Consider the following 25,244-nt stretch of genomic DNA (forward strand, 5'->3'; position numbering starts at 1 on the left):
CTAGCAACCATAAAGGATTTAGGTATTCAGCTGCATTATTTTTCTTCTTTCTAGAAACAAGGTTCACAAACATGCAGATATTGTAGCACTAGCTATTAGGATATTTCACCATCTATGAATGCCAGAGATTAATATTTATTGCATTTTTACAAAAGATGTAGGACATGAACACAGAACTTACATCAATTCAATTGCACTCCAGAAATCTTTTGTCCATTCACTAATCTTGCACAAAGTTCCCTCCAAGTTATCACAATAATGTAAGGATTGGATTTGGGCTTGATTTACAATATGTGCAGTAAAAGAAAAAATACTTATTTAAATGTATTACATTTTTATACTGCCCCATTCCAAAGGTTCTGGGTGGTAAACAACTGTCTACAGTATATAAAAATTAGAAAGGTTAGTGCCTCACTCAACACAGATCTTTAAACTTATTTAATGGAGATAAAAATACAAATATAACAAACACGTCTACATGTTGTCATTCAGAACAAAGCAAATGATATAAACTATATACATATTTCATACTGATCTCACAGACTCATCATGGGCTGACTTGTCAGCCACACTAGGGCCTTTTACCATGGCAGGGGTAAAGGGCCTTAATGTAGTTTTAAATATGATTTACATTCACTCAAAGGCCCTTTTACACTACATGGAAAACACAGAGGGGCCTAATGTAACTATGAATCAGACTTCATAATTCAAAAGTTATTTAAGGCCTGCCTTCTATTCCATTTTGCCATGTGAACTTGTGTAAAGTGAATGTATATACTCCAGATTTCTCTTTATGCTGGGCATCTGTACATAACTGTAGAGTACAAGACAGTGGAAGGATTGCTCCCTTGTCATGTCTGAATTTACAGCTCAGTTATAATCTATTATAACTGAGATATATTTATATCTATTATAACTGAGAAATGAGATCTATCTACTATAACTATGATATGTTTTAGCATTAGCCTGATAAGTCTGCTTGCTGTGTACTGTTTTGCTTCAATATAGCTTAACACAGTTTTAGAAGTTAAAATTGTAACCCAGATGTTATTTTTTTAAATCAGGTTTAATTTGGATGCTATTTTAAAAATAGCTGTTTGGCAGTTTAAACATCCTTTTGGTATATCTAGGCTGCAATATTATGTACTACTGCAATCCTGGAAGCAACCACAACTGAACACAGATGAATTTACTTCCAAGTATACATGCAAAGGACTGCAGCATTAGCAATCTAAACTCAATAGCAGGAGTAGCAGAAACAGAATACAGTGTAAATGGCTGGTGTGTGGGGCAGGGGGAATTACAAGCGCCACGGTCGCTCTGTAAAACTAGACCTTCATAATTATGTCACACTTAATGCAAAATGATTTGGTTAAATGCAGAAACAGCCTGTACAAATCTTGCAATAACCATAGCTAAATGAAAACAGCAACAGACTACTAAGATTTTTACTCATTTGTGTACTTTTAGTCTTGCTTACTTTATATTTATGAACTTTTTCCTAGCAGAATTAGCTCCCAGTTCTCCCCTTTCACAAAGGCCAATCTTCAGGCTCCATCTTTACTTAGTGGACAACAATAAAGAAGAGGGGAGCATTTTCTAAAAAGATCCACACCAAAATAGGTCTTCAGATCTGACAGCTCTGTTATAGAGCTCTCATGGGGGTCAGTAGTACACTGTGCCAAAGAACTGCCTTTTACTCCCATCAGTACCAAGGTTTTTGTTTTGTTTTTAAAGTCTATTTTATACTCCCACAATATAGGAAGGAAAACTGCTTTATACTGCTAATGATTCTTGTAACCAAAAATGAACATTCCATGATAAGAATTCTAAAGTGAGAGGGATTTACAGTAAGTACATTCCAACTTGCAAGTCTGAAACTGGTATGCATAGAGTTTGGGAACTGCTCAGCATATTCATACCTGACTTGTTCCTGTATTTTTTACTTCTGTTGTTGTTGTTGCAGGAGCACTCCCTGCCATGAATGAAAACCATTATGTGGTAAATTGTCTTGTCTTGACACTTGGCTATTTTTATCTTTCAAGTAAGTCTCAAGACAGAGAGGTTCTCCACACAAGCAGTGTGGAGAGCCGAGGAGGGTTTGGCAGGGAGAGCGGGCTTGCCCACTCTCCCCGCACATGAGCATTCTGCCCTCCCTGGGCAGCCAGACTGGTTGCCCACATGATTACTGGCTCTGTCACAGAACCGGTAGAGGTGGCAGGGATCGGTGGCCCCCAGAAGTTGCAGGACGTCCCCGTGCGAGTGCACAGGGATATTCTGGGGAGACCCTGAGTGCCGGGAGGCTTGTTGTTGCCTCCCAGTCAGGGGTCTCCCCGCTGTGACTCACGATCAGGGAAACGGGGTTAGCAGAGCGCTCGCTCCACTAACCTCGTTTTAGTGGAGCCTGGTGGTTCTCATAACCGCTGGAAAGCGGGCTGGGCTCCAGCGGACATGAGAATAGCCTCAGCATGTGGAAAAGCCCCCAGTTAGGCCTGAGCTAGTTTCCTGGATTTACTGTGATGGTGAAACTTTATGCAAAATCTGGAAAGAGCCTTTGTTAAAAAGGTATTTTCAGGCCTGGTCTATTCAAGCAGCAGCATAAGGTGTAACTGAAATGATAAACTCTTGAAGTTTGCACTGCAGATTGCAAGAGAGAAAATATTTTAATGCTATCCCACATAAAACAAACCTCACTCACTACAAATAGGGAAGCAGCAAGAAGTGGGCTCAGAAATCATCTCTCTTCCTGATGGGTTAGAAACCTATGTTTGGTTTTAAACTTGCAGGATTTCTTTTTTTAAACACACACACACACACACACACACACACACACACACACACGACCAATCAAAAACAACATTCTGCATTCTATATTGGCAGACTATTCTGTTACCTCATTCTGCTACATGTAAAGACCAGCCTTCAAGGTCTAGATCAAGGTCAAGGCCTTCAAGACAGGACACTGGAAGATCAGTGAAAAGGATGCCTGGGGAAAAAAAGCTGCCTTTTTTCCAGTGAAACGGGGCTGTGATATCAGGAGGGAAACCCTCTCCTCTCCACATAACCTATTTTCCAAGTCTGAACTGAAGCTATCATTTGTACCACAGGGGAAAACCTACACCTGTTGAGTGCACAGCCACTTTTACCTTTTGCGGGGTGGGGGTGGAATCTATGAGATCCATTCACAGATCTTTCCAGGCATCATGCCTAGTTTAGTCCTTAGCTTCATGCTTCACTGGCATTCCACCGTGTGAGAAGACACTGCTTCCATACTACTGGAAAAATGTTTATTCAGTGGAAAGGAAGTTACAGCAGGGATTGCCAAACAGCAGTTCAACTAGCCTCTTGCAATCATTTTAATGGGTCCCTTCCAGGCCTCTCCCCACAACATTCTTCTGGGTTGGCAAGTTTCTGCTTATCATCTGAAAGGTGTTCCTCAAATCAGCAAGTGATACGATACCCATACCAGTCTAATACAGTACAAATGGTCATTAGACAGGAATTAATTTCATGCAAGAAAATAATTTTACCTGAGAAATTCTGGGCAAGCATGTCTCCTGTGTCCACCCTCCTATGTTGCACTCCCAGGAACGTACACACCGATTGCTACACCAGCCACAGTTCATGAAAGGTGGCGATAGAAGACACTGACTGCAGGTAATGAAATGAAAGCAACCTGGTCCATTTAGTGGGATCTTTGTTATCTAAAACAGAAAAGTTACATTAACCTCATTTTAAAAGTGCATTGGTTAACAGACAATTTAGACATGTTAAAAAAACGAGTAATACTTTCAAGCTGTCATAAAACATATTGAGCTAGCCACCCTCTCACTGAAATAGTCTCTTACAATACCTGGAGGCTTGTATTCTTTGAGAGACACTAGAAGCACTATCTTCAAGGAGGCTCACCTCTGCAAGCCCCATTTACAAGTATGAATACAAATACGACATATTGATTTCATTTAAATGGGAATTGTGACAATGTTTCTGGTAGATTCTGCCAAGATTAGTCTATTAGATTGTAGTCTAGTCTACAAGACTATTTGATTAGTCTTGTGCAGCTTCCGTTTCCATATCATATCTGCTATAAAGTGGATTCTACATAATTTACAGCCTGATCCTAAATAGGAATACTCAGAAGTCCTAAGTGTGCTTAGGATTGCAGCCTTTGCCAGTAAAGCCAAGCTAAGAAATTGAAGAAAGAAGTTAGGAAATCTTCACATAAAATCAGCATAATGCCAAAATCTGGCCAAGGGGCTGAAGCACACTGAAATGGGTTTAAAAAAAAAACCTTTTGCAAAACCTTCACTATCTTTCATCCCCATGCAAGTAGAAGGCATATAGAAATGGCTGAAACAGAGGGCTTCTTGAAAGCCCTGGTGACTTACAAATTGCATGAAATAGTGAACAAGAGAGGTTAAACACCCTGAACTGGTTGCTGCTACAGACAGGATGATTTAAAGTAACAACCCTGAATCAATAATTTCTGAAAAAACTTCAAGTTATCACATCCTTGATTGCACTGGTCAGCTTCTAGTCGAGTCAGATTTTATGTCTGATAGTGGCCATTTTGCCTTCAGTTATTTCCCTGTAAGACAGGAGTAGTGCTGGGTTCAGAGGTATCAGTTAATTGACATTTGCTATGATGATCCTTAGAGGAAAGAATTCTATCAAGAGTGCATGGCAATACAACTATCAAGAAGTAATTCCTATATTAATGGGTCTCAGCTCCGCTTTAAACTCCCTTTCTAAGCATTATATTGCATTAACTCTAATACAAACTAACAAGAGTTAGGAAATTCAAAACACCATTCTCTTACTCAAGTCATTGTGCATTTTATTCACAACAGTTTGCATTGAAGAAAAAGAAAGAAAGGTGTCAGCCCTACATTTGTATTTCCTCTCTTCGCTGGTTTGAATAAAAATTCTCATGTTCAAACAATTCTCAATATTCATTTACTTGCTTCCTTGGTCAGAGCAAAATACATTTGAGGAAACAAAAAAATCCACACAGGCAAAGGAAAGGGAAATCTCATGTAGCTCATCAGTATGATCTAGTGCAGGGGTTTCCAACCGTTGGTCCTCCAGATGTTGCTGAACTAAAACTCCCATCCTACCCAGCCACAATCAACTGTAACTGGGGATGGTGGGAGTTGTAGTTCAGCAACATCTGGAGGACCAAAGATTAGAAGCCTCTGATCTAACGCACAGAGTTTTAGGCTATTTTTACAAGAAACTCTAATCCATTTTTGCATTTCCATATATTTAATTCAAATGCAACACAATTTACATTGATTATGATTTATTCTCTTTCTGTCTGTATCCTGCATTAACATTAAAAAGCATGCTTAGTGTCACTTGTGAAAACATCTTAGATGGGGACATAAGTTGGGAGTTGAATTTCAGCTCAGCCTCATTTTGTGCAAGCCTCATTTTTTAGGACCAGCAACTCAACAGTAAAACTGGGAATTTAGTGACTTGCCTTCACAGGGCTTCTGCAAGAGTGAAGAAAATAAAAGTAAAATATACCTTGCACAAGTGTTAAAAACCATCAGTAGCAGCAACTATCATTTATGTAAAATTGCTTCAAGTGCATATCATAAATCTGAGCAAAGAATTATCAAATAGTTACCTTGTTCGCAGTAACTGCCAGGACATAACCATTGTCACCTTGTGAATTTTCAATTATAACCTCTGGAGAGACAGGTTTGGAGTCTAGCTGGAAATTCACAAATGGTACTGTGCGTTCTGAACGAGAAATCACTATCTAAAAAAGAAACATTTTACAAATAAAATAATTTAAATTCACATTACCCAGATTTCTCTGTACAACAACTGGTCCACTTGATATAGTACACTATACTATAAGCCATTAGAAATTAGGGGTCCACAACGAACTGGGCTGGTTTGACCACAAACCAAACTGGCCTCCAGGAGAGGCAGTATGGTCCACGATCAAACCGGACTGATCTTGATCCATTGCAGACAGCTTTGACCTGTTCCAACAGTCCAAGAAGCTATGCTTGTAAAAGTGAGGATTTCCATTTACAAGCAAAGGAGAATGCTGCTTCTAAGAGGCGTCTAAAGGTGGTGGTGGGGACAGTACCTTTAAAAGCAGGCACTTATGGATCCAGTGGGGGCAGCTCCTGGAAACCCTGATACAATCCCCAGCACACAAATGCCCATACGATGGTCGTTTGCGTGACCTCTTCACCTTTTCAGAGGTCAGAACCGCACTACCACCTTGTGGGCAGCCTGCTGGGGGTGTGTGCCCAGGTTCCCAGGAGCAGCTGGTGGCAGATTGGTAAGCATCTGCTTTTAAAGGTGCCCTCTCACTGCCCTCCTGACTGCCTTTAGAAGCCTTTTAAAGGCAGGATTCCCCTTTGCTAGTAAAAGGGAATCCTCACCAGATTCCCCTTTACAAGCATAGCCCTTCAGACTGTTGAACTGGTTCGAATGACTGGACCAGCCGGTTGGTTTGACTAAACCGGTTCGCAGACTGGAAGTTCAGTTCAAATTTGAACTGAACTACAAAAATTGGTCCACACACACCCCTATCAGAAATATACTGTCCAACATCCAGACCAAGGTTGCATTCGTGCAAGAAGAAAAGTTGTGCACACTTTATTGGAGCTTTATGAAACAGTAGGGATCCCCACAAGGTTGTACAGTACAGAAAGAAGACTTTCTCTAAGACATAAACAAGGTTGTACTACAAGATTGTGCAACCCGATGAGCAACCTGTCAACATCTTCTGCTAGTGCAATGAGTAGTCCGAAACAGATTATTTTTTTCCTTTGTGTAACAGTCTTGCACTAGACCCTTGTGCTAGCACAACAGCATTCGACTAGTGCAACACTAGTCTGGATGCAGGCTACTGTGAACCAAACAAACACACTGACTTAAACTCTATAATGTTGTGTAAGGCAAGGCTTTCAAGGCTAATGGAAATATCCCTCCTAATTGTCCCAGTTACTCAGAAGTATGTTAGTTTGTAAATTAAAAAGAAATACAACCCAAACAGTCAAGTGGAGGACTCAACATGCAGTCACAAATAAAGCTTGGGACTACAGATATGTTTCTACTATATCAATATAAAAACCAGTTTCAACAATAAATAATTTTAGATATGCATTTTAGAAAATATTTACTCTGTTAAAATGTGTACCACAATGAAGTAATTGTTATAATAACAGTTTTACTTGTGTGCAGTTTAAAGTCAATTAACTAAATTTGGTATGCATCTTATTTTTGCATAAACATTAATTACTGTTATAGGGTACAACTATGTTGTAACATAAAAGTCAGCTGTAGTATAGGTTATTCTTCAAGTTACGAAGTCTGACAGTCAACAGTAAAAGTAACAATTCACTAAATTCTGAAAGTCAACAGAAAGTGTAAAATAAGCTTTGAAAGATCGTTGCCATATTATTGACATAGGTGTGCAATCCCTTGCACAGTTATATTAGCTTCAATTAGATTAGTTCATGGATAAATCTTGGTACAGGCTTCTGGTCATTGTCTAACAATGCAGGGGACTGGGGCGAGGGAAACCTCAATGAAGATATAGAACTATATATGGCATGCAACTTTGGCATAATATATTCCAGATGTGTTTGGGTTTTGTGGCCAAGCAAGAGTGTGAAAAAATTGAATAAATTGCAAAGCTGCGTGAAGAAAACAGATTAATGCTGGTATTAAAGAGAAATACGTACACAGCTGCAAATATCTTTATAATGGATCATTAGCCATGTTTTCTGGTGAATAACCACAGCTACAAAATGCAAAGAATGCTCTTCTATCATTCATTCAGGCTTCCTCTTATTGCCAAATACTCTTTCTCAACTTAACCCTTAGAAGACCAAGGATGCTTCCACAAAACAAGGCCATAACTTTAGGTCCCATCTCTGGGACGTAATGCCTAACCTCAACAACCAGGATCCACTTTCACTGAACTACAATTCATAATAAGCAAACAAGTTGTGCTGGCAATGCAGTCTGAAGACATTCCATATTGCTGGTGAAAGGTACAAGTGACACACAGTCACCATTGATATTCTAGGTTGGAGCCATTGCCACATTCCCAACACACAATTTATGGCAAGGATACCGATCAGGTGGTTTGCAATCTTTCCTCAAATATTCCTTATTGCAATTACTGCTTACATTCCTGACTTGTTGAAGCAACCTTTTCTGAATGGAACGGAGGTTATGGTGGTGGGGGGGCGGGTAGATATTCCCCAAACAAGAAAAAACAGGTTCTATTATTTATCAAGTATTTGCTGATCTGCACATAACTTCTGTTCAGAAAAGATTTAAAAAATTGTGCTCTGCATACCGCAAGGAGAGCATTGACCCTTGCTCGTTTGAATGCCCTTCCTTCTGCATTCCTAGACAGGAAATATAAACGAGTTCCGTATGCATTGCATCGATGCCCTTGTGGCTCAGGGGATATAGAGTCATGTTATTCTCTACTGTCAATTCTATAGGGATGCTTGTATTAAGTTCATTGCTCCTCTCTTAAAGAATCATCCTGGCCATATGGATCAATTTTACTTGGACTTCTTGCTGTCAAATTTTAAATCTGTTACCTCTATTTGTTTTGTTGCATCCAAACTTTGTAGAGTCTGTATTAGCAACTTGAATATTTTGTAAATTATAAATGTATTATTTTAAATGTTAAGCTGGTCTAAGGACTGTAATAAATTTACTAGTACTACTACTGCATACCGTAAGGTGTCTTTAAGGCTATAGCAGGGTTCACATGATCACTGCTATGTCATTAAGCCTGAAACCTTCATTTTCCAGCAAACACATGTTGCCAGCCAGAGGTGCACTTAGGTAATTTTGGAACCTGGACCTAAAGGCCGTTGGGCCCACCTGCCACATAAGATGCAATTTTTAGAATAAATTCAGCATAAGATACTGCATACCACGGATTTGCATAGACCGTCCGAGTCCTGCTACTCTCCCCTCTTCCTCCCTTGCCTGTCTGGAGTGTGCCAGTGCCAGCCCCAGCAAAGGCAGAGGGCAGGGGAGAAACACAGTGAAGAAACTCTTACTAGGCACTTGGGAGGCATGGGCAGTGGGGTGGGAGGAGGAGGGTGGCGGGAAGCAAATCTTTTACCACCCCTGTCCCAGGAATAAACAGATGTTAAGGGGTCTAACTCTCAGATGCATGTTCATAAGACGGCAGCTTGCATCTAGCAGACACAAAAGAAAGAAACCAACCACCTTTTATGGACCACTTACTGACCTGCTGCATGGTTGCTTGTGACTTTCCACAGCAAAGGCGAGAAGCGCTTCTGGTGCTTCTTAATGTGTGCTTAATGTTTGCTTGGGCGGCCCCTAATGTGCTTTCCATGTGCAGTCAACACTTGCAGTGCCCAGCTTCCTGCATCTGGAACATTTATGTGGTATGCAGGAATTACAGCCTGATCTGCGTACCCCTAGACCAGTGTTCCCTCTAACAGGGATTCCCAGGTTTTGTTGTATACAACTCCCATAATTCCAAGCAAAAGCCATTGCAGCTCGGGATTCTGCGAGTGGCAGTCAACAACATCTGGAAATCACTGTTAGAGGGAACACTGCCCTAGACTCCTATGTACTCCTAGCTGGAAGCAAGCCCCACTGAGGCTGATTTAAGGGAGTTTGCCTGCAAGTAAAGCTGCAATCCAACACAAATCCTAACAAAAAGGACTAAGACTGCATCCTATGCATTATTACCTGGAAGTAAGTTCCATTATACAAAGGGACTTACTTCCGAGTAAACATGCCTAGCATTGGCATTGTAAATAAGGGTGCCTGTTCACAGAGTGTTTCTCTCCTTTAGAAGATTAGACCTTTAAAAGTGCCTCGGCATCGTCTTTGTTGCCCCAGCCGGCCCCAGGAGCTAGTGCAGCCTTCTTTCTTGCTGTGGCTGCTGCCGCCACCGCCACCGCATTTCCTCCCCCTCCTTCCCTGCACACATATGTTTCTTCTCCTCCAGTCACCACGCTGCCTCATGTCATGGCCAGCTGGGTAGAAGCTGTTGTCTACTTGGCAGCTTCTCTAGCTTCACTCATCAGCTCAGCAGCTTCTACCCCAGCAGTTTGGAGGGCCCCCATGCTTATGGGGCACCAGACTCTGGACCTGAAGTCCAGTCCAAAGGGCGCCAGTGTTGCCAGCAGGCTCATTGTGTGAAGCCACCAACTGCCAGTTCCTGCACCAGATTTTCTGAGATTCTACCTAGATTTGTCCAACTTCTGTAACTGAGATGTGAAGCTTGGCAGAGTATCTCAGTAACCCGGCACAGGAGCACGTGTTCAACAGGAACCAAGTTCCCAGCTTACCGACTTGGCAGCAATCATGTGGACTTGTCCTATATTAATTGGCTTGTAGAACCATATGAACTGATGAAGTTGTCTTACACTGAATCACTATTTGATTGCATTTGTTTATAACGTATGTATCCTGGTCTTCATCCAAGCTCAGGGCAGGACACATGGGAACTCAGCTGGTCCTTCATTCCAGTGCTGGCCAGGCACAGATATGCTTAGTTTCACTTAAATTAGGAGTGGTAAGAATGTGTTGGAGTAGTTGTGTTGCCAAGTAGTTGTATGATCCAGACAGTTCAGATTTCTCATAGATTTCTCATAACAAATTGTATTGTGTTTGGGCCAAGCAATATATATCAAAAGGTTCCTGATTGAATGGCTAAGGTAGATGCAGAATGCCAGCCCTGCTGAAAAATGTATTCTGGCACTAAGATATAGTCACAGACAAATGTGAAATCGCTTTCTGGAGCAGCTCAGAATATTTCAGTAATTGCTGTCTATGGAGATAGCGAATATTGAAGAGACAAGATCAAGAGATTAATGTCTCATTTATACTGGAAGTGAGTAATCAGCTTGAAGTGCATGGCTACCAGATAATTCTTTCCAGCATTTCTTATTACTACCAATTGATCTTATCATAGACTGAAGTCTCGACTACCAGTTACATTGCACCTAGGTTTGCATATTAAGTCTATCATTATTTCAATAAAATTGCATAAACTATGTATCACAGTAAGAATCCACATTGACTATTAAAGCTGTTTAACTCTGCATCTCAAGATGCTTTTCATAAAAACAGTAGGCTTGCTCAAAATCATACCAAGTTCTGCCTTGTTATTTTTCCATGCTTGTCTAGCAGGTGTAAGCCATTATCCAGAACAGATATGCCCAAGGCCAACTTTGTCTTTCAAAGGATTTTCAGCATATCTTTGTAAAGAGAGCAAATATGCAGATCTCTCACAACACACATCCCCTCCACAAAACATTAAAAAACCAAAACAAAAATGTTGTATATAGTTCCAATCCATTGAACATGGATCTACTCTGAAAACTGGTTCAAATGGAAAATGTTAAAACTTCAAAACAAAGTATTCTCTAAACACAACCAATTGGTTCCAGGTATTAAAGGTAAAGTTGCGGTCGAGTCGGTATCAACTCCTGGCGACCACAGAGCCATGTGGTTTTCTTTGGTAGAATACAGGAGGGGTTTAAATGGTTTCCCTGCCCCTCCCCCAAACCTGGCTGAGTGTTCAGTAGCTCTAAATGGGCTTGACTTAAGGGAATTACACTGTACTGAAACGAATTTGCCACCATTACCCTTCAAAATGAATTACCCGAGCTCAAATCCCCATTCAACTATGAAACTCACTGGGTGACTCTAGGCCAGTCATGTATCTCTCAGCCTAACCTACCTCACAGGGTTGTTGTGAGCATAAAAACAACCATGTATAACGCTCTGAGCTCCTCGGAGGAAGCACAGGATATAAATGTAAAAATAATAAAATAATAAATTTATGCCATTCAAACTGAGCAGAGACACCCAAAATTTAAGATTCCATAAAATTCATAATAACAGAGCTACGGATGTGCACAATTTGGTGATCAACCTCCAAGTTAAATGCAATCACTTTAAATACAGATAGCATTATTTCCAGTTGCCTATGGACAGTGGTTGTTTGTTCGAACCAGTGGTTGCAAGATCGAATCCCCACTGATGTGTTTCCCACCTATATTGGGCAGCAGCGATATAGGAAGATGCTGAAAGACATCATCTCATACCATGCGGGAGATGGCAATGGTAACCCCCTTCTATATTCTACCAAAGAAAACCACATGGCTCTGTGGTCGCCAGGAGTGGACACTGAGTCGATGGCACAACTTTACCTTTATGGACAGTGCATTTATACAGACTGTTTTGATTCCAGTCCTGTACTAAGCTTCTCCACAAAATAGTTTCCTTCACTGTTTGCATACCACAGTTCTTACAGGCAGGATTAGCCTTGGTTTTCCTTTCCTTTTATCTCTTATATTAGCACTGAAGGCTAGAAAGCTATCACATGCTCACTAGAGGAGGAGGGGACATTCAAGATGAGAGAAGGAGGATAGCATGGCCATAACAGTTCCACTCTGGCTGGCTGAACTTACTCGGTCCACACAGCAGAACCATCCCATCTCCACCGGCTGCAGTCCCCACTGCAAGGATATCTGCACTGGTTTTGGAGTTGCTGAAGCATTTCAGAAGGAATGAATGGCAAGACAGAGTCTGTTGCATTACATTTGGCTTTTGTAGTATTTATTTATTTAACATATTTTTATACTGCCCAAAACCTATGTCTCTGGGCGGTTTACAACTAGTAGAGATGAAAGTGATAGCAAATTGTCTCTTGCTATATATATCTACAAAGTTGATATTGCTATTGCTAAACAAACACAGTTTGGACAACTACCTTAGCAGACATCCCATAATAAAACTGCTTTTTTGAAACCCGGAATTCCGGGGGGCATGGCAACTCTAGGCAGGACAGACCATTGCACACTGTCAGAGGAGCACTGGTAGAAGAGCAGAGGCAGCACTCAGCCTCCAGTTTTTTGCAGGAACTAGGGACCCCATGCAAACAGATAACAAACAACAATTTAACAAACAAAAGAGATGAAACTGTGTCTCAGCCAAAAACCTCCTTTTCCCCCGGGGAGGGAAGTGAGCAGTGGTGCAAGGGTGAGTCAGGCAGGGAGGAGGACCTGGTGGCAGGTCAGAGGTAGCTCTCTCTTTTACTTGTTTGGTCGAGGGAAAAATTCAACAACTTCAGTTTAAAAATTTGTTGCTTCATGCTTTCTCTCCTCCACACCTTCCCCCACCCCTTTAACTGTAATAAGATGAGAGCTGGTCTTGTGGTAGCAAGCATAAAAATGTCCCCTTAGCTAAGCAGGGTCCGCCCTGGTTGCATATGAATGGGAGACCACATGTGAGCACTATAAGATATTCCCCTCAGGGGATGGAGCTGCTCTGGGAAGAGCAGAAGGTTCCAAGTTCCCTCTCTGGCTTCTCCTAGATAGGAGAAGATTTATTTATTTATTTAAATAGGACAAGATTTTTTTTTATTGAACCAACAAACTACCAAAGCATACAGTACGTTACCAAAACACAATTATATACCAAGTGGTTGTTTGTACATCATATATCTACAAAGATTTACAAACAAGGATTTGGTAACCCACAGGGTTATAAATTATATGCAGGCAGTATTGTAACTCGAGGTGGGGGGACTACAAGGCACATCAAGTAATCGGAAGGGGGTGGTGGTTACATCCAACATCCATTTCCACAATTTGTCCCATTGCTGTTTAGAAGAGATACACTTGTCTTTTTGCACATAACCATACAAACTTTTCCGGAAGAAATGTACTGTCTCATCCACGTGAACCTTGGTCATGTCTTCTCTCCCTATTCCTATGCAGGAGCATTGCATAAATGACATACAGGTTTACTAACCTGATTATGAGAAGGGGAATGTTCCAATTCCCTGGTATGAGGGCACCCGTTCCATCCCATTTCCTTGAAGGTTTCTTTCTGGAACCTTGAAAAGAGGTTCTGTCACTCAAACCCGAGGTTAGTTCTTCCCAAGTCTGCTTTTTCCCAAATCAGGCCACTCTAACAACTTGCTTACTCCCTGCCACACTCTTTTGGCTACCACACACTCTTTTAAGAAATGTGAGTGGGTTTCCCTGAATGTTTTGCCTAGCTCACTAGCTTTCTGTTTGCAGGTGATTTTAGGACACTCTTGCTGGTCCTCTGGGAGCCATGGCCTAGCCACCTTAAGAGGCTTATCTCCAAGATAGGGCTGAGAGAGATTCCTGCCTGCAACCTTGGAGAAGCCGCTGCCAATCTATGAAGACAATACTGAGCTAGATTAATACTGAACTAAATAAGATGTGCAGCAGGCCAAATAAAACATTTGTCAGTGTCTCCTCTCCTTCCTACCTTCTCTCCACTGCCTTTGTGCGCCTCTCGCACAGCACAGGAGTGCTGTCTGTTTGGGCCAGGCGGGGGAGAAACTCCGGCTGCTCCACCACCTCCTCGTCCTCTCACTCACCCTGGCCAGATCGAACAAGCAGCGCCAGCAGGAGGCGGACTAGTCTGGTGGCTTGACTGGTGGCAAAAGGCAGTGGGTGCCCTCGGGATCATGATGGTGCATGGGCGCAGACACCCCTAGAGAAGGGTGCCCCTGGCTGATGCCATTTTGGCCCGTCTTAAGCCAGCCCTGACTAGGAGCCACAAACGGCTTTTGTGTGAATATGCCCCTTGTTAAAACTTTCTGAACTCATTTTAAACTAGCTGTGCATGAATTCTCTAGGACTAGCAGCATAAAAGCCAACAACAGTCTGAAGTCATGTCTGTTGCACACTGTTATATGGATAGATAGATAAAGACTTTATTTCAGTCATTGACCAGCATAAAATAAACAATACATAATAACATCCAATTAAATAATACCTCACGAGTTTTACAAAAAATGTAACAAAACTTGGCCACACTGCCAGAAACTGTTTCTTTAAAATTGTACAGCAGATAGTCTAAATAAAACTAGTCAGTGTGGCCAGGAAAATTCTTTAACGATGGGGAAATAAAATTTAAACAAATATCCTTATAAAAAGTACGGTAAAGAATCACATGAGAAGTGGTTTCTATTTCACCCAAGCCGCATGGGCATAAGCGAGCTGAATATGGAAACTTTTTGAACTTCCCCTCTAGCACTGCAGTGGAGAGTGCATTTAGGCGAGTGAGAGTCATGGCTCTTCTGAATTTTGCTATTAATGAATTGTTTAAATATTCGGCAGGCCTTGCATTTAGGGACTGATTGCCTATATGCACCCCCCTCGGCAGCTCTGCTAATTCATCTTGCAGTTCTATATTGAAGACACGCTGTTTAATAACCCCTGTGGCTTGGTCATATCCCATCCTAATGAGCTCTTCCTGGGGGAGACCATAAAATTGTAGCTTGGCTTTTAGCGCTACCTTTCATTTCGAGGTGTAGCTATCAACAAGTGTTAAGGGAGCCAAGCCCATGTGTGAGAAGATCAGCTTCAGCCAAAACATGATGTTCAGCCATGTCTTGTTTCTAACCTAAAAACTCTTGCCTCACATCTAAGTGCAGAGTTGGGAACACGACAAGGAACCTGGAAGACAGTTCTCAAGAATTTAGTTTGTATTACTTCTAATGGGGTGAAATTCTCGAAAGGGCCCAATTGGGCACCATATAGAAGCTGTGGGAAAACTTTGGCTGGAAAAAGTTTTATAGCAGCTGGAATAAAGAGAGCACCCCTGGTAAAATGGAAGGACCTGATAGTGTTGGCTGATTGCTGGGCGTTTTGGGTAACATAACTGAGGTATGCTCTTCGGCCTCCAGCAGAGTGAAAAACGACACCAAGGTATTTGAAGGTTCTAACTTGTTCAGTTATATGACCATTCATATGCCATAAGTGAGGCTTGGGTCGTTTGGCGAAGACCACCACCTTCTTTTTGAGTAGTTAACTTCTAAGGCATCTTCTGCACAATAAGTGCTTAATGAAGCAAGTGCCCGCCTCAACCCAATTGGGGTCTGTGCTAACAAGACCATATCGTCAGCATAGAGAAGAATTGAGAGATGTCTGTTCGCCAGTTTGGGTGGGTGGAAATCAAGATCATTTAAGTGGGATACCAGGGTGTTAATATAGAAATCGAACAGAATTGGGGCCAGGATACACCCTTGACTGACACCCCTCTGAGTTGGTATTTCTGCCGATAGATGACCTCTGGCGCTGCAACGCACCCTCAGGTGGGAGTCTTCGTGAAGTTTATATATAAGAAGCAGTAGGCGCTTGTCTATGGTGGAATCCCTCAATTTAGCCCAAAGTTTTTCTCCTGAAATAAGATCAAAGGCTGCTCTGAGATCTATAAAAGTCACGTATAGAGCAGACCATGGGTGTATTTCTCAATTAAGTGATATAAAATAAAGGCTTGTTCAACAGGGGAGTGTTCCTCGTGGAAACCCGCCTACTCGGCTGCCAAGATGTTGTTGGACCTGAGCCAGTCTAGAAGTTTCCCTTTAGCATACAATTTGCCGATGGTGTTCAAAAGGCTAATTGGGTGATAATTACCTGGCTCATCTCTTTTCCCATTTTTGTATATGGGTATTATTATAGTGACACCCCAATCTTTTGGTACTTTAGCAGTGCAGTCTATAAAGGTGAAGATAGGCTAATATGGGGGCCCACCACTCCCGATTGGTGTGTATTGCCTCAATTGTTATAAAGTCACTTCCTGGAGCCTTGCCCATCTTAAATTGTTTCACTAGCCCCTCAATTTCAGAGCAAGTGACAGTGTTCCAGCAAGGCAAATGTTCAGCGTTGAGATCCAATGTTAACACAGGCGGGCCTTCCTGCATATGGGCTGGATGAGGGAGAATAAACTGAAGCTGAATCCAGATAAGACAGAGGTACTTATTGTGTGGGGTCAGAACTCTAGAGATGATTTTGATCTGCCTGTTCTAGATGGGGGTCACATTTCCCCAAAAGGAACAGGTTCACAGTCTGGGAGTACTTCTGGATTCACACCTCTCCCTGGTTTCTCAGGTTGAGGAGGTGGCCAGGGGTGCTTTCTATCAGCTCCGGCTGATACGCCAGCTGCACCCGTTTCTCGAGATCAATGACCTCAAAACTGTGGTACATCTGTTGGTAACCTCCAGACTTGACTTTTGTAATGCGCTCTACGTGGGGCTGCCTTTGTACGTAGTCCGGAAACTTCAGTTGGTTCAGAATGCGGCAGCCAGGTTGGTCTCTGGGTCATCTTGGAGAGACCATGTTACTCCTTTACTGATGGAGTTACACTGGCTGCCAATAGGTTTCTGGACAAAATACAAAGTGCTAGTTATAACTTACAAAGCCCTAAACGGCTTAGGCCCTGGGTATCTGAGAGAGTGTCTTCTTCATTATGAGCCCCACTGCCCATTGAGGTCATCTGAGGCGGTCCGTCTCCAGTTACCACCAACCCGTTTGGTGGCTACACAGAGATGGGCCTTCTCGGTCGCTGCCCCAAGATTGTGGAATGTGCTCCCTGCTGAGATACGATCCTCCCCATCTCTGGCAATTTTCAAAAAAACACCTAAAAACCCATCTTTTCACCCAAGCTTTCTCAGCTTCCTAAATTTGGGGTTTTTTAATATTTGGTCTATTTTAAAATTCAAAACCTGATTTCGGGGGTTTTAATCACTGTAATTGTTTAATTGTAGTTTTAAAATGTTTTTAAATTGTTAATTGTTATATTGTTTTTTAATTTGTTTTAGCTCTTTACTGTTTTAGTGGTTTGTTTTAATTGTAAACCGCCCTGAGCCATTTTGGAAGGGCGGTACACAAATCAAATCAAATCAAATCAAATCAAATCAAAAAATAAATATAAAGAGTGTGAAAATGGCTCTCCCATACCCCAGCTGGGATAATTGAGGATGGGTTGAGGGAAGCCCTTGCCATGGGCAGTGATTCGAGGCACCAAAACACTGAGGGTTTCAGAAGAATCAAGCTGCCCGATAATTAAGGCTGCTCGTAAGCTGCGAGCTTCCTGTGAACTTAAAAGCATGGTAACTCGATTTTGTTGAATGGAAGACCATCTCACTCGATGAAGACTATACTCCTCCACTCTGATTGGGGTTTGATTACAATCTAGATGGACTTTCCCCTTCCAACCAATGGTCAGGGACATTGGAACGTGGTCACCTTCAAGTCGACTAATTATAAGGAATTTCCTTACATAGGGTGCTAGGTTCTGAGAAATTGCTGTATAATCAATGAGTGAAGGTTTAGAACCCTCCCAGTGGGTGAATTCAGCTGAGGAGTCACTTGATGCCACCTCATTTAAGCAAGTGTAAATCAGCCCTGCTGAAGGTCTGCAGAAGATTTAAGCCACAAAAATTGCCCATATTATCTTTAGATTGTCTGAAATGAAGAGGGAAAGGAGTAACTTGAACCAGGGGGCACCACTGGAATTTGGCATAGAGCATTTTTATCATTGGGCCCAATCCGGGCATTAAAGTCTCCTGCCACTATTAAATAGGATCCATAATAAGTGGACTTAATTTCACCAATAAAAGCCTCCAATCTTGACCAGACCATACTTGCCAGGGCATGAGTTCTAATGGGTAGAATATACATCTTAACCAGCACTAGGAAGATATCTCCAGCTCTAAGCAGGACAGCCAAGGCATACTGATCCAAATTACCAAGGGTGTTACATGGAAGTATTTCACTGAACAAGGTATTACTGGAACAGTCTCTTCCCCTGTCCCGCCCTCTGCCAGAATCATCATGTTTATTTTTCACATTCATATATCACAAAAAGAGTTTTACAGTCTTTTTGAAAGCTATCAGAGATGAAGAGACTCTTACATCAGCAGGGAGCGCATTCCATGGCTTCAGGGTGGCTACAGCAGAAAAAGTCCATCCCCGAGTAGAACGTTTCAGCCGAAGCTGACAAAAAGCACTCCTGGCCACAGCCTCAATCTAGAGACAGAGATACTAGAGAGGTCTGAACTACTCCCAGTATTACATATCTGCTCCTTTTAAAGGTAAAAGTGTGCTGTCAAGTTGATTTCGACTTCTGGCACCCACAGAGCCCTGTGGTCAGCTTTTGGTAGAAAACAGGAGGGGTTTGCCATTGCCTCCTCCTGTGCAGTATGAGATGTTGCCTTCCTATTTTGCTGCTGCCCAATATAGTACCAACGGGGATTTGAACCAGCAACCTTTTGCTTGTTAGTCAAGCATTTTCCCCGCTGCGCCATTAGGTGGCTAACTTTTAGGTGAGTGCAACCCTGTCCAGAACAGGCAGGTCTAAATTCACTCTTGAGTTCCAGCCCCACACAATATGTACCTCTATCTTGTTTGGATTCAGTCTGTTTGTTATGCCTCTAGTCTAGTCCATTATCACCATGAGGTTTTAAAGACAGGGCTCCCCCAGCCCCGAATCCACTCCTGATTGGAATGTGCCAGTCCACATATTTGCTGGATTTAACCCGACCTCCCTGTGGGCTATCAGGTACCAGAACAGACAGGGTCCCCCCCCCCCCACACACACACCTCGAAGGGAGGCTGCAAATTCTGGCTTAGCCTGAGGTATGTCCAACTTAAAATAATCCTCTATTTCCAGTGGCTTTTGAAAAAAACCTCGATGTTTTTGTTAAGCTCTGGAGCTTGTCTTTGATGTGTGTAGGGGAGCAGCCAAGGGCTGTGAATGTTCCACCTAATCCCCCGGATTAAACTGTCTTGAATCCACTGCGAAGTAGATTCGCTCCTCGGATACCCCACAGCAAAAAGCCCTGTCTGTAAAACCTCCAGAAGGCAGACATTTAGGGAAGTTATGCCATGTCCCGATGAAGTTGACATGGAGACATATTCCCTTGCTAACTGAGCAAAGAGGCACCTTTTAAAAGTGGTGATTCTCTTTATTGAGCAGTGGGAGAGCAACTGGCCCTAACTAAATAAGTATTTATTTATTGAACACATATTTATACCTCCCCATATGCATGTCCCTGGGCAGTTCACAATCTTATGTGGGGTTTTTTAGATTGTGAGCCTTTTGGGGACAGGGATCCATCTTTATTTACTGGTATTTCTCTATGTAAACCGCTTTGGAAACTTTTGCTGAAACATGGTATATAAATATTTGCCATCATCATAGAAATAGACTTAGGTGTTATCAGCATACTGAACCAAATCTCCCAATGATCTTTCCCAGCAACTTCATGCAGATGCTAAAAAGCATTGGAGACAGTGAAGTCATGTGTGACTCCATATGAAAGCTCTTCTTGTTAAGCACAGTGGTCTCCAAGTAACACCATCTGGAATTTGCCTGTGAGGTAGGAGCCAAACCACTGCAAAGCAATGCCCTCTGCATCCAGCTCCCCTAGGTGATCCAGAAGGATACCATGGCCAAAGCTATCAAAAGCCACAGAGAGATTCAAAAGGACCAACAGAGTCATACTCCCTCTATTGATTCCCAACTGGAGATCATCCATCAGGCTACCCAAGGCAATCTCCACTTCCACAACCAGTCCGAAACTGGTCCAGATAATCTCTTTCTTCCAAGACTGTCTGTAACTAAGAAACCACCACACTCTCAATCACCTTGCCCCACCATGAGAAGTTGGAGATGGGCCTATAATTACTTAAAACTGAAGGATCCAGTACAGGCTTCTTTAAAAGTGAATATAATACATATTTATATACCACTTTTCAACACAAGTTCCCAAAGCGGTTTAGATAGATAGATAAGACAGATCAGACAGACAAGAGAAGACAAGACAAGACAGAGGGATCCCTGTCCCCAAAGGGCTCACAATCTAAAAAAGAAACATAAGACAGACACCAGCAACAGCCATGGAGGGATGCTGGGCTGGGGATGGATAGGGCCTGTTCTCCCCTTGCTAAATAAAAAGAATCACCACTTTTAAAAAGGTACCTCTTTGCTCAGTTAGCAGGCTTTTTAAAAAGTGGTCTAATAATTGCATCCTTAAGAAGCATCTTGACCTCCCTCAGGGAAGCATTTATAATATCTACCAGGTCCTCTCCAATTACTGCCCTCCCTGATAGTATAAGTCGAGTTGGGCAAGTATCAATAGAACAGGTTGTGGGCTGGACCACCCCAAGCAGCTTTTCCACATCCTCGGGAGACACAGACTGAAACTGATCCAATATAACCATACTATAGGTGAGGCCCATCACTGACTGGGCAAAGTCATTTTGCATAGATTAGACTTCTAGGAAAACTTAAGAAATTGAATACTATGTAACAGATTTTTTTTAATTAATGTGCTTGCAAAAGGGAAACAGAACAGTTTGAAATTTGTAGCATTTAAATTTCAAACATTCATGTTATTGAATAATTAATATATATGGTAAATTTGACTCATAGTAAATTTGAATCTGCTTATCTCGGGCATAATGTGGTTTTAGAATTATTGATTTGATTGAGTGTTTAATTTGAGTGGCAGGATTGTGTATGCAATTTGGTATCTGTAGGTCATCAGGAAGTATGACTTAATGTTGCACTAATTCTTCAAAATATATAAAAGATAAGAGGATTCAATAGATACTCCCACAGAAGATTCTGCAATAATAATAATAATAATAATAATAATAATAATAATAATAGTAGTAGTAGTAGTAGTAGTAGTAGTTGTTGTTGTTGTTGTTGTTGTAGGTTGGCCTGAATACGAAAGATGTTTTCCACACACAAATCATTAAAAGCCTCACAGTGGGTAACTGATGGCTCCAAATTTCCCTGGACAACTCTGCTGTATGTGAGCTTTTGGATACATTGTGTGTAGAAAATTGTTTCTTTGCTGCTCATATTGCCACAGCATAGGTCTTCAAACAGGTTTGTGTCACTTCTCTGTACTTAAAATACAAAAAGCACAACAAACAGGTTGTTGTGCTTTTTGTATCTTAAATACAGAGAAGTGTCACAGTTTTGTTCTAATTATGATTAGTGTTCCCGGGAAAAGGTTAGACTGAACTATGAATTGTGTTTTGATCTGGAAAGTTTAAAGTGATATGAAGGAAGACAGGGAAGCACCTTTTCAGGATGCACATTATTTTTAATTTTGTATTACCAAAGTGCTCAGTGGGTCGGCACCCCTTTGTTCTGAATACTGTATAAATATATTCAGGGGGGAAATTGTCTTTCCCCCATTGATAAGGTAGAGGCAAGTCAAACCAAGTCTGTACAGGAGGGTTGAAATGTACATAGAGCAGGCAACAGAGCATATTTTAATGCTGTGGTTAGTGTTTAAGACACACACATATAAATTATTCTCTTCCTAAAATAAAATTCCTGTAGGCATATGTGACATCACAAAGGAACGTGCTACCATTCCCCATCCGTGCAGTGCTTGCTAAGCTTATGTTCTGGTGGGAACAGGTTAAATAATGTTGGAGTTACTTTCTTGCACGGAGATTGGTGCTCTGTTCAGTTGCTAAGAGAACTGTCAGGATATAATGCTGTGCCTGGTGTGTGTTGTTGAGAAGTTGCTATGGATTCTGCAGTGGGCATGTCACAATAGATGCATTTGGAGTTTTTAAATTGCTGTAGCACTGTTGGCCAAACACAGGAAATTGGCTAGCTTACACGAGTGAAATCATAAGTGTAAGCAGTTCCTTTCTGATATTGGAACTATTAAACAGTTCTGTGACTAACACCGCATTAAAGATCATTCACACAGCCAATATCCCAGAGGGCAGGATTGTATCTACCTTCCTCCACATGACCGTGGCGATCCTCTTACCTCGCCACTTGGCCATGCGTACAATCACCACTATTCTGAGGCATTCTGGAGGCCGTGGAAATTCCACAATGCACCATGTGAGGAGAGCAGCGTATTTCCCACAAGCCAGGTACTCTAGTCTAAGTGCCCAGCTGGGGCTGCTCAGGATGTAGGCAGCCTGAGCAGACACACAACCAGGATCCCTGGTAGAAGGGTGTGCTCTGGCCCTTACAGCTAGGTAATAGTCTGGGGGCAAACCTTGGGCTACCCGGAAGGGCAGCGCTGGGATTGGGATCAATCCTGGCACTCCACATAAGCAGCCCTACTCAAGTAGGGCTGTGCAAGCCCCAGGTAGTGCTGCTTGTGTGAACAGCCACATTATCTGCCTCAAGTGGTCATACAGAATCTCTTTGGCCCACAATCCCATTTTCTCTCATTTCTGCAATAAATATTAAGGGACAGGAGCCCTGGGTTGTGATATACCTGACCAGCCTAGAAGTAAGGTCAAGCACTTGTTCTCACATGCTGTAGTTAGGACAGAGTAGTGAATGGAGATAACATGGGCTTGACGTGAGGAGTGTGTTAGAACTTGGTATTTGCTCTTCTGGTTCCCTTTATACTTTTTACTACTGTTTTTAGAAACTTAACTTTAATTAGAATGCAAGTTAATAAAGAGCCTTGAAAAAGGAAAGGAGTGGGTGCACTTTGGAGATTAATGTGTAATGGCTTAGACCAGAGATTCTTAACTTTGGGTCCCCAGATGTTACTGGACTTCAGCTCCCATAATCCCCAGACTCAGTGGCCTTTGGTTGGGGATTATGGGAGTTGAAGTCCATCAGCATCTGGGGACCCAAGGTTGAGAACCCATGGGTTAGACTACAATCCAGTTAATAATGGTAATTGTTGTGAGAGACTAACAGAAAAATAGGTTTATAACTGGAGCGTCAATTTCTAGTGCAAGTCATCATAGCTCCTATAACCTTAGTGAACCGTACCCAGCTTTCATCCATTGAGAATCCAGCTTTATGCCTATAATATTGCTGGTTTGACAGCATAGTCTTTCTCATCAAACCATCTCAGATAAACATCCAATTCACTTTGCACCCAACAGCTGTACTTAGAGTCTGCGTTCCCAGCCACACACCAAAAACACTCACAATAGAGGCAGAAACAGCTGCAAACTCTTGGGGTGGGGGGAACCTAGCAGAGAGAATGTCATTCAGCTTAGGGAGGAAGTAAAGCCATTTTTCTTTTCTGTCTCAGGCACGGCAGCTGTCTTAGTAAAAATTATTAGCAGTCTGTTTTGTAACAGAAACTCAACAATACAATGATCTCTGAAGTCAAGGATATTCAGGGACCAATACAAGCTTAGCACTTATGGTGTAGCCAAAACAAGGGTGTGTGCAAGTGCTCCAATGGAGCAAGCTCTGTTCCTTCTTCCCCATATTATTAATCACTTTAAATAAAGACTCTTAGACCACATCTATTTCTAGTCTAATACTCAGTTACCTGCAGCCACGGCACAGAGTTTACCATCCTTAGTTGATTATTTTATTTTAAAACACAAAACCACTTTCAGACAGTAATTGAAGATATGTTTTAAGTATACTTTAGAACATAAAGTTGTACCATTGAGTCGGTGTTGACTCCTGGAGATCACACAGCCATGTGGTTGTCTTTGGTAGAATACAAGAGGGGTTGACCATTGCCATCTCCCGTGCAGTATGAGATGATGCCTTTCAGCATCTTCCTATATTTCTTCCTATATTGGCTGCTGCTCATTATAGGGGCTTCCCATAGTCTGGGAAACATACCAGCAGAGATTTGAACCAGCAACTTCTTGCTCCCTAGGCAAGTTATTTCTCTGCTGCACCATTAGGTGGCTCCACTTTACAACATATAAGCCCTTAAAACCAAGCTTTTTCCTTTTTTAGCTTGAGAAATACTATTCAGGAAAACCAACACAAGCCAGAAACCAAATAACTTCACTCTTGTTCAAATAGACATTCTCATCTTTTTTCAATCTATCTGATGTTATTGTAACTGCAATAAATACAATTCTAGCATCAGTTATCCTGACATGGTCTGATAATCACCGAGCAGTCACACGGAAGTATACTCATTTTCTATGCAAATAAGGAATAATTAAAAAATAAAAACAAAAATTCCTGCATTTAAATAACCTGATGGCACTACCACAGCCTGGATCAGATTCCCAGCACTTTTCACAATGTCATTGTCCGTATGACTTTCCAGTAATCCAGGGTCAGGTATCTTATACACCGTTTAGACTGCTTGCTATAACATGTTTGCCATGCCCATTTCCTGCTCGAGTGTCTTCTGATTGTACTGCCCAATTGTTTTCCCTAGGAAGGCCCCCAGGTTTTAAAAAGCTGCTGGACAAGCAGAGATTCAACCAATGAATGATGCAAATAAAAGTTTCACTGGCAGAAAGCTCTGTTGGGGGGAAATGTTAAAAGGCTTAGGAGTCTGTTAGGACAAAGGTTGGCAGCTGTATGCCCAATCAGGAAAAAGCACACTAGAATGCCAATTCTAGCATCTGAACTCACAATCTCTCACCTTAGATTATGCAGGCTAGATGATGGTAAGTTATTTGCATGGGGACCAAGAGGGCAACTAA

At 41.9% G+C, this 25,244-nt stretch overlaps 1 protein-coding gene across 8 annotated transcripts in view; it reads right to left on the reverse strand.

The window, feature by feature from the left end:
• Positions 1-25,244, reverse strand: part of MET (MET proto-oncogene, receptor tyrosine kinase) — a 159,195-nt gene that overhangs the window by 58,744 nt on the left and 75,207 nt on the right. For all 8 annotated transcript variants that reach the window (XM_053254301.1, XM_053254297.1, XM_053254303.1 and 5 more), the window contains 2 exons: positions 5,633-5,767; positions 3,531-3,704 (listed from right to left, as the gene is read on the reverse strand). In XM_053254301.1, coding sequence (XP_053110276.1) covers positions 3,531-3,704; positions 5,633-5,767 — 309 coding nt within the window. The remainder of the gene's footprint in view (positions 1-3,530; positions 3,705-5,632; positions 5,768-25,244) is intronic.

The sequence above is a fragment of the Hemicordylus capensis genome, chromosome 5, assembly GCF_027244095.1.
Source record: "Hemicordylus capensis ecotype Gifberg chromosome 5, rHemCap1.1.pri, whole genome shotgun sequence".
NCBI classification, from domain to species: Eukaryota; Metazoa; Chordata; class Lepidosauria; order Squamata; family Cordylidae; genus Hemicordylus; species Hemicordylus capensis.